Genomic DNA, 10389 nt, shown 5'->3' on the forward strand with positions numbered 1-10389 from the left:
TATGACTCATAGGGGGGAGGAGTTGGTGACATGGCCATGATTGGGCGATGCTGACGTTGTCCGCCGCCAGGGTTGCCAAGGTGACGGAGTGCGTCACTAAGGTTGGACGTGTCGCCACCTCTGAGTCCTTAAGGGGAGGAGCTTATGACGTGGTCTCTTCTGGGACCGCGTCGTTATGATAGGACGTGCTTTCTCATGTGACCCAGTAGGGGGAGTGGCCGTCCTGACGTTACTACCGCCCATTATTAGTGTGCCCGCTGTTGTCATAAACATAGGACGGGGCGCAGCTCTTCTATGTTTATATATTGGAGATCCTTTGTGATACCCTATATGGGATAGTGATGGTTCTTATAATTGTACATTGGATGTAGTATTTGTCTGCCTCCTTCCTGCTGGATATCGCTACATGGGTTGTTGTCATATGGAGCTATGTGGTTTGTGTGATGCAACCATGGTTACAAGCGCCACCCCTGTGAGTGATTCCTATTAACCATATGATCGGCCTGATTCCTCACATGTGTGTGACTCATCATCCTATTGGTGGACTCTATTTTAAATATCCCTCACTTCCCTCATTTCCCATCACCCCTTGAGAAAGGCCAGTTGCCGAAACGTGCGTTGGGGGGGGTCATACTTGGGTGGACTTTCATTTCCCATTCCAACAGGTAAAGATGTGTATACCTTGACTTAGTGTTGTTATACTAATATATCCTGTTGGGTGGTATTTATAATACGTGTATTCTGGGGATGGGTGCTATATTTTCAATGTTGCCAACATAACAATGCCTAAGCAATTTGCTTTCCCATACACTGTCCATAAACCCTTGTATGCCCCACTTTGTCGTCCTTGTGCTACCATGGTCATGTTTGGCTTGTTTTCACTTTCCCTGTACCTTGGTCATATTTCAATAAAGTTTCAATTTTTTATCCTTTGAATTATTTAGTTTTTTTGGACCTTTTTTGATCGCTTTTCTTTTCTGTGTTTATTGTCATATTTTTGCGATTGTCCATATGTTTCCTAAACCCGTCACTCCACTATACATTAATGTTTATGGGTTGCTTATCCTTAATGTGGTTATGTTCTAATATTTCTGTGTTATGCACAGGTTTTTTTGTTTTTTCGGATATGGATTTCCGGGCTAAAGACAAGGCCTGGCTTGGACAAATTGACCAGGTATTCGGATCCAGTGGGATCGAGTCACAGCTGTCTGAGGATCATTCACTTGATAGTCAAGCCCTCGAGATCGAAAAGCTGCTATTAAAACGCACCAAAATATGGTGGAATAGGGCTTTTTTGGAGAAATATGTTTCCTCTAATATGATCCCGAGGGGTCTTCGGGTTAGGGTCACTCCTTCTTTTCCAATTGAGGATGATGACTTCATCAAACGTTGGGAGGAAGCTTGTGGTACCTGCTCGTTAATTTTTATGAAGTTGCTAATTGAGCGTAATTCTAAGATCATTGTAGACCTTGATAAAACAATAGATGATATTGAACGAAATTTTAAGGCAGTATGTGCATCTGAGAAGATTGCTGCTTTTGAATCTAGAATTGAGAAGAATTTGGACTTATGTGTTAAAAAAATCAACGAAACTCAGGCCTCAAAATTTCAACGTGATATTAAAGACTTTGCAAATAAGGGTGTTTATTTTTGGAGGAAACCTAACAGCAAAGCTCCAGGCCTACGTGGAGTCTCTTCAGTGGGTTCTCTATCCTCTATGAGTGACTCTTCAGAGTGGTCTACATCCTCCATAACAACACGGTCTGGTTCAAGGCCAAAGAGAGTGAGAGATGTCAATTTCCATCCCTACAAGCGGATGCAATTCAAGTCTCCTGAACGCAAGAAAAGTAATAAGGTAATTAATCTTAGTTCTCACGTTCTGACCGACTCTGACTTGTCACTATTGAGTAGAGGACTCACCTTTTCTCCCAAATCTCATTTCAACACCTTTATGGCCATAAAGGATCTACATTTATTTGCTAGATCCCTGATTTTTAAAAAACATTTCTTTGACCCTGATTTGCAAAGTCTTTTTCCCACAGAAAAGGAACAACTAGCCTTACAAGACCTTGAGGATCTTTCCACCGAACACGAATTTGGCGAAGGAGGTAAGATTCCTCAATCTCTTAAAATCAAGTCCAAAAAATTCCCCCCTCTTACATCTTGTTCAGCTGTCGATCTCTTTGTCCAGGTAGTTACCAGAGACTTTATGAATATCCCAAGAGGTATTGGTAGAGACAATCTTAGCCGCGATGAACGCAGTAGATTGGACGTCCTGAGGGGGCTTCCAGATGTTGTGTTAAAACCAGCTGACAAAGGGGGAAATGTGGTTATCTGGCCCAAACTCCTTTATGAGAAGGAGGCCCTTCGACAACTAAACAATAACATCTGCTATAAACGCCTAACGTTTAACCCTCTTTTGTCATTTGTAACTCAATTAAATAAAATCCTTGACTTAGCTGTCTCTAATGGGGTTATTACTAAGGAATTGGCTGGCTCCCTCAAGGTACAGGAACCAACCATAGCAACATTCTACCTGTTGCCCAAGGTACACAAGAGTCTGGAGGCCCCACCAGGACGTCCGATTATTTCTGGTTCTGGTAACTACCTGGAAAGAGTCAATCGTTGGATTGACTCTAAGCTACAACCCCTTGTGGAGAGCCTGCCCTCTTTTTTATTGGATACGGGTGAGTTTTTAAAGAGAATTGATGGGCTTCACATTGGCATCGGTACCATGCTGGTGACGGGGGATGTAGAATCCTTATACACCAGTATTCGGCACAAAGATGGACTCTCAGCTACAAAATATTTTCTTAATATGTCCAACTTACCTCTTGAGATTGTTTCCTTGGTTCTGGAATTACTTGAGTTCTCCCTAACACATAATTTTTTTACCTTCATGGGGTCCTTCTACCTGCAGCTCCAGGGGACAGCGATGGGGGCATCGTTTGCACCATCGTATGCCAACCTGTTCCTGGGGCTGTGGGAGAGGGACCTCCCCCTGTCTGACCAGTATCAGTCGATGGACCGCATCCCCCTTTGGGTGCGGTACATCGACGATATTTTTCTGGTCTGGCAGGGAAATGAGGTACAATTATCCAACTTTATGGAGAGGATAAACTCAAACGACAGAAACATTCATTTAACATATCAGTATGACATGACCAAGGTAAGCTTTCTTGATGTCAATGTGTGGAGAGATAATGATAATATACTCCAGACTAGCATTTTTAGGAAGGAAACTTCTTCCAACATGCTTCTTCATGCCTCCTCAGCTCACCCCAAATCACTGATAAATTCGATCCCAATTGGACAGTTCCTGCGTTTACGCAGGATCTGTTCCAGTGACAAAGATTTTGAATCTCAAGCCCAGGATCTTTCGGATAGGTTCTTGGAGAGGGGTTATAGCAGGCGAGCAATTAAGAGAGCTCACAATCGTGCTAGATGGTCTACGCGCCAATCCCTGCTATATAAACAGAGAGATAATAGATCTTGTAATAAAATTCGCTTTATCACCAATTATCACGCTCAATTTTCTAAAATGAGAAGTTGTTTACAAAGGGCGTGGCCCATCCTTCAGACGGACCCCATTTTGAACCAGTTAATTCCTCACAAACCTAGTATTACCATCCGGCGTTCTATGAATCTTAAAGATTATTTGGTTCGTAGCCACTACCAATCCGAACCCAAACAAACTTTTTTGAACGTGAGACGTCCTAGGTGTGGTTGTGCTCCCTGTGGCCGATGTGTCGCCTGCCCCAATATTGATCAGGCGGACGCGTTCTTCAATTCATCAAGGAATAGGACATTTACTATTCGGCATCGTATATCGTGTACTACCCGGTATGTCATTTACTTTGCATTATGTCCTTGTAATTTGATTTATGTAGGCATGACTACTCGGCCATTGAAGATTCGAGTCCGCGAGCATGTATTGGGGATACAGGCGGCAGTCGGTCATGATGATCCGGCCACACTTAGGACTTTACCGCGTCATTTTAAATTTAAACATGATTGTGATGCATCGTTGCTCCGCGTTCGCGGTATAGATGCTATCAATCCAGGAGTTCGTGGCGGTAATCTTACCCAGCGACTCCTTCAGTGTGAGACACGCTGGATTTGGCTATTGGATACGGTTCATCCAAAGGGACTAAATGAGGCAATCAGTTTTGCTCCATTCCTCTAAACGGTTTCCATCTGCTTACGTGGCCGTGTTGTGGCCTTGGACCTATGTTTTTATGTTTTATTTTTAAGTTTCTAATTTTGTATGTTTTTATTTTTAGAGTTCTCTAATTTTACACGTCTGTGTTTCAATCTTTGGAAATCTTTTTGGCCCTTTCATATTTGGATACCTTTGGGCATATCGAGTCTTTCAGATGAGGAATGATATGGGTATCTTCGTGGCAACGTACATCGTCTATTTATGATCTTTGGTGTACTTCTATTGATGTTCCATCTATTTATTACAAGATGCTATTATAATATATCCATGCTATGTCTTCCTTCCCTTGACTGTATATGCCCTATTGGCGCTATATGTTTATATCAAATCTTTATATGGTTGTATGTATGATCCACTAATCGCATTTGCTCCAGGCACTAGTAACTAATGCCATGCTATTCAGTTGTTATTATTATACCTGCTTTTGATTCCTTTTCCTCCTGTAGTTATAGTATTTACATTTGATCTGATTATGCTTTCCATCAACATGTCTTTTTCGATATGTGTTCGGCGGTTCCGCCGTACGCGCACGCGCCGCTGTCTCCCACATGTCGGTCGGCTTTCGGCATCGGGTCATGTGACTAACCCTTGGGGCGTCATGACCACACGATGCCGACGCTGGCCGCCGTCAGGGCTGCCAGGGCGACGGAGCGCGTCATCATGGTTGGACGCCGCGTCACATATGACTCATAGGGGGGAGGAGTTGGTGACATGGCCATGATTGGGCGATGCTGACGTTGTCCGCCGCCAGGGTTGCCAAGGTGACGGAGTGCGTCACTAAGGTTGGACGTGTCGCCACCTCTGAGTCCTTAAGGGGAGGAGCTTATGACGTGGTCTCTTCTGGGACCGCGTCGTTATGATAGGACGTGCTTTCTCATGTGACCCAGTAGGGGGAGTGGCCGTCCTGACGTTACTACCGCCCATTATTAGTGTGCCCGCTGTTGTCATAAACATAGGACGGGGCGCAGCTCTTCTATGTTTATATATTGGAGATCCTTTGTGATACCCTATATGGGATAGTGATGGTTCTTATAATTGTACATTGGATGTAGTATTTGTCTGCCTCCTTCCTGCTGGATATCGCTACATGGGTTGTTGTCATATGGAGCTATGTGGTTTGTGTGATGCAACCATGGTTACAAGCGCCACCCCTGTGAGTGATTCCTATTAACCATATGATCGGCCTGATTCCTCACATGTGTGTGACTCATCATCCTATTGGTGGACTCTATTTTAAATATCCCTCACTTCCCTCATTTCCCATCACCCCTTGAGAAAGGCCAGTTGCCGAAACGTGCGTTGGGGGGGTCATACTTGGGTGGACTTTCATTTCCCATTCCAACAGGTAAAGATGTGTATACCTTGACTTAGTGTTGTTATACTAATATATCCTGTTGGGTGGTATTTATAATACGTGTATTCTGGGGATGGGTGCTATATTTTCAATGTTGCCAACATAACAATGCCTAAGCAATTTGCTTTCCCATACACTGTCCAGAAACCCTTGTATGCCCCACTTTGTCGTCCTTGTGCTACCATGGTCATGTTTGGCTTGTTTTCACTTTCCCTGTACCTTGGTCATATTTCAATAAAGTTTCAATTTTTTATCCTTTGAATTATTTAGTTTTTTTGGACCTTTTTTGATCGCTTTTCTTTTCTGTGTTTATTGTCATATTTTTGCGATTGTCCATATGTTTCCTAAACCCGTCACTCCACTATACATTAATGTTTATGGGTTGCTTATCCTTAATGTGGTTATGTTCTAATATTTCTGTGTTATGCACAGGTTTTTTTGTTTTTTCGGATATGGATTTCCGGGCTAAAGACAAGGCCTGGCTTGGACAAATTGACCAGGTATTCGGATCCAGTGGGATCGAGTCACAGCTGTCTGAGGATCATTCACTTGATAGTCAAGCCCTCGAGATCGAAAAGCTGCTATTAAAACGCACCAAAATATGGTGGAATAGGGCTTTTTTGGAGAAATATGTTTCCTCTAATATGATCCCGAGGGGTCTTCGGGTTAGGGTCACTCCTTCTTTTCCAATTGAGGATGATGACTTCATCAAACGTTGGGAGGAAGCTTGTGGTACCTGCTCGTTAATTTTTATGAAGTTGCTAATTGAGCGTAATTCTAAGATCATTGTAGACCTTGATAAAACAATAGATGATATTGAACGAAATTTTAAGGCAGTATGTGCATCTGAGAAGATTGCTGCTTTTGAATCTAGAATTGAGAAGAATTTGGACTTATGTGTTAAAAAAATCAACGAAACTCAGGCCTCAAAATTTCAACGTGATATTAAAGACTTTGCAAATAAGGGTGTTTATTTTTGGAGGAAACCTAACAGCAAAGCTCCAGGCCTACGTGGAGTCTCTTCAGTGGGTTCTCTATCCTCTATGAGTGACTCTTCAGAGTGGTCTACATCCTCCATAACAACACGGTCTGGTTCAAGGCCAAAGAGAGTGAGAGATGTCAATTTCCATCCCTACAAGCGGATGCAATTCAAGTCTCCTGAACGCAAGAAAAGTAATAAGGTAATTAATCTTAGTTCTCACGTTCTGACCGATTCTGACTTGTCACTATTGAGTAGAGGACTCACCTTTTCTCCCAAATCTCATTTCAACACCTTTATGGCCATAAAGGATCTACATTTATTTGCTAGATCCCTGATTTTTAAAAAACATTTCTTTGACCCTGATTTGCAAAGTCTTTTTCCCACAGAAAAGGAACAACTAGCCTTACAAGACCTTGAGGATCTTTCCACCGAACACGAATTTGGCGAAGGAGGTAAGATTCCTCAATCTCTTAAAATCAAGTCCAAAAAATTCCCCCCTCTTACATCTTGTTCAGCTGTCGATCTCTTTGTCCAGGTAGTTACCAGAGACTTTATGAATATCCCAAGAGGTATTGGTAGAGACAATCTTAGCCGCGATGAACGCAGTAGATTGGACGTCCTGAGGGGGCTTCCAGATGTTGTGTTAAAACCAGCTGACAAAGGGGGAAATGTGGTTATCTGGCCCAAACTCCTTTATGAGAAGGAGGCCCTTCGACAACTAAACAATAACATCTGCTATAAACGCCTAACGTTTAACCCTCTTTTGTCATTTGTAACTCAATTAAATAAAATCCTTGACTTAGCTGTCTCTAATGGGGTTATTACTAAGGAATTGGCTGGCTCCCTCAAGGTACAGGAACCAACCATAGCAACATTCTACCTGTTGCCCAAGGTACACAAGAGTCTGGAGGCCCCACCAGGACGTCCGATTATTTCTGGTTCTGGTAACTACCTGGAAAGAGTCAATCGTTGGATTGACTCTAAGCTACAACCCCTTGTGGAGAGCCTGCCCTCTTTTTTATTGGATACGGGTGAGTTTTTAAAGAGAATTGATGGGCTTCACATTGGCATCGGTACCATGCTGGTGACGGGGGATGTAGAATCCTTATACACCAGTATTCGGCACAAAGATGGACTCTCAGCTACAAAATATTTTCTTAATATGTCCAACTTACCTCTTGAGATTGTTTCCTTGGTTCTGGAATTACTTGAGTTCTCCCTAACACATAATTTTTTTACCTTCATGGGGTCCTTCTACCTGCAGCTCCAGGGGACAGCGATGGGGGCATCGTTTGCACCATCGTATGCCAACCTGTTCCTGGGGCTGTGGGAGAGGGACCTCCCCCTGTCTGACCAGTATCAGTCGATGGACCGCATCCCCCTTTGGGTGCGGTACATCGACGATATTTTTCTGGTCTGGCAGGGAAATGAGGTACAATTATCCAACTTTATGGAGAGGATAAACTCAAACGACAGAAACATTCATTTAACATATCAGTATGACATGACCAAGGTAAGCTTTCTTGATGTCAATGTGTGGAGAGATAATGATAATATACTCCAGACTAGCATTTTTAGGAAGGAAACTTCTTCCAACATGCTTCTTCATGCCTCCTCAGCTCACCCCAAATCACTGATAAATTCGATCCCAATTGGACAGTTCCTGCGTTTACGCAGGATCTGTTCCAGTGACAAAGATTTTGAATCTCAAGCCCAGGATCTTTCGGATAGGTTCTTGGAGAGGGGTTATAGCAGGCGAGCAATTAAGAGAGCTCACAATCGTGCTAGATGGTCTACGCGCCAATCCCTGCTATATAAACAGAGAGATAATAGATCTTGTAATAAAATTCGCTTTATCACCAATTATCACGCTCAATTTTCTAAAATGAGAAGTTGTTTACAAAGGGCGTGGCCCATCCTTCAGACGGACCCCATTTTGAACCAGTTAATTCCTCACAAACCTAGTATTACCATCCGGCGTTCTATGAATCTTAAAGATTATTTGGTTCGTAGCCACTACCAATCCGAACCCAAACAAACTTTTTTGAACGTGAGACGTCCTAGGTGTGGTTGTGCTCCCTGTGGCCGATGTGTCGCCTGCCCCAATATTGATCAGGCGGACGCGTTCTTCAATTCATCAAGGAATAGGACATTTACTATTCGGCATCGTATATCGTGTACTACCCGGTATGTCATTTACTTTGCATTATGTCCTTGTAATTTGATTTATGTAGGCATGACTACTCGGCCATTGAAGATTCGAGTCCGCGAGCATGTATTGGGGATACAGGCGGCAGTCGGTCATGATGATCCGGCCACACTTAGGACTTTACCGCGTCATTTTAAATTTAAACATGATTGTGATGCATCGTTGCTCCGCGTTCGCGGTATAGATGCTATCAATCCAGGAGTTCGTGGCGGTAATCTTACCCAGCGACTCCTTCAGTGTGAGACACGCTGGATTTGGCTATTGGATACGGTTCATCCAAAGGGACTAAATGAGGCAATCAGTTTTGCTCCATTCCTCTAAACGGTTTCCATCTGCTTACGTGGCCGTGTTGTGGCCTTGGACCTATGTTTTTATGTTTTATTTTTAAGTTTCTAATTTTGTATGTTTTTATTTTTAGAGTTCTCTAATTTTACACGTCTGTGTTTCAATCTTTGGAAATCTTTTTGGCCCTTTCATATTTGGATACCTTTGGGCATATCGAGTCTTTCAGATGAGGAATGATATGGGTATCTTCGTGGCAACGTACATCGTCTATTTATGATCTTTGGTGTACTTCTATTGATGTTCCATCTATTTATTACAAGATGCTATTATAATATATCCATGCTATGTCTTCCTTCCCTTGACTGTATATGCCCTATTGGCGCTATATGTTTATATCAAATCTTTATATGGTTGTATGTATGATCCACTAATCGCATTTGCTCCAGGCACTAGTAACTAATGCCATGCTATTCAGTTGTTATTATTATACCTGCTTTTGATTCCTTTTCCTCCTGTAGTTATAGTATTTACATTTGATCTGATTATGCTTTCCATCAACATGTCTTTTTCGATATGTGTTCGGCGGTTCCGCCGTACGCGCACGCGCCGCTGTCTCCCACATGTCGGTCGGCTTTCGGCATCGGGTCATGTGACTAACCCTTGGGGCGTCATGACCACACGATGCCGACGCTGGCCGCCGTCAGGGCTGCCAGGGCGACGGAGCGCGTCATCATGGTTGGACGCCGCGTCACATATGACTCATAGGGGGGAGGAGTTGGTGACATGGCCATGATTGGGCGATGCTGACGTTGTCCGCCGCCAGGGTTGCCAAGGTGACGGAGTGCGTCACTAAGGTTGGACGTGTCGCCACCTCTGAGTCCTTAAGGGGAGGAGCTTATGACGTGGTCTCTTCTGGGACCGCGTCGTTATGATAGGACGTGCTTTCTCATGTGACCCAGTAGGGGGAGTGGCCGTCCTGACGTTACTACCGCCCATTATTAGTGTGCCCGCTGTTGTCATAAACATAGGACGGGGCGCAGCTCTTCTATGTTTATATATTGGAGATCCTTTGTGATACCCTATATGGGATAGTGATGGTTCTTATAATTGTACATTGGATGTAGTATTTGTCTGCCTCCTTCCTGCTGGATATCGCTACATGGGTTGTTGTCATATGGAGCTATGTGGTTTGTGTGATGCAACCATGGTTACAAGCGCCACCCCTGTGAGTGATTCCTATTAACCATATGATCGGCCTGATTCCTCACATGTGTGTGACTCATCATCCTATTGGTGGACTCTATTTTAAATATCCCTCACTTCCCTCATTTCCCATC

The 10389-nt window shown here is 43.5% G+C and overlaps 2 protein-coding genes across 2 annotated transcripts; both read left to right on the forward strand.

Annotated features, from left to right (window-relative positions):
* Nucleotides 1–918: 918 nt before the first annotated feature.
* LOC141080589 (uncharacterized) lies at nucleotides 919–4838 on the forward strand. Its single transcript, XM_073565916.1, has 2 exons — nucleotides 919–2108; nucleotides 4284–4838. Exons 1-2 carry the CDS (start codon nucleotides 1046–1048, stop codon nucleotides 4385–4387), a joined length of 1167 nt encoding a protein of 388 aa, XP_073422017.1. The 5' UTR covers nucleotides 919–1045; the 3' UTR covers nucleotides 4388–4838.
* A 26-nt stretch (nucleotides 4839–4864) lies between these two features.
* Nucleotides 4865–9740, forward strand: LOC141080590 (uncharacterized). Its single transcript, XM_073565917.1, has 3 exons — nucleotides 4865–6757; nucleotides 6945–7010; nucleotides 9186–9740. The coding sequence occupies exons 1-2, from the start codon at nucleotides 5948–5950 to the stop codon at nucleotides 6957–6959; spliced, it is 825 nt and encodes a 274-aa protein (XP_073422018.1). The 5' UTR covers nucleotides 4865–5947; the 3' UTR covers nucleotides 6960–7010; nucleotides 9186–9740.
* Nucleotides 9741–10389: the final 649 nt, after the last annotated feature.

Source organism: Dendrobates tinctorius, unplaced genomic scaffold, assembly GCF_039654945.1.
Source record: "Dendrobates tinctorius isolate UK_male_01 unplaced genomic scaffold, ASM3965494v1 ptg000016l, whole genome shotgun sequence".
NCBI lineage: Eukaryota > Metazoa > Chordata > Amphibia > Anura > Dendrobatidae > Dendrobates > Dendrobates tinctorius.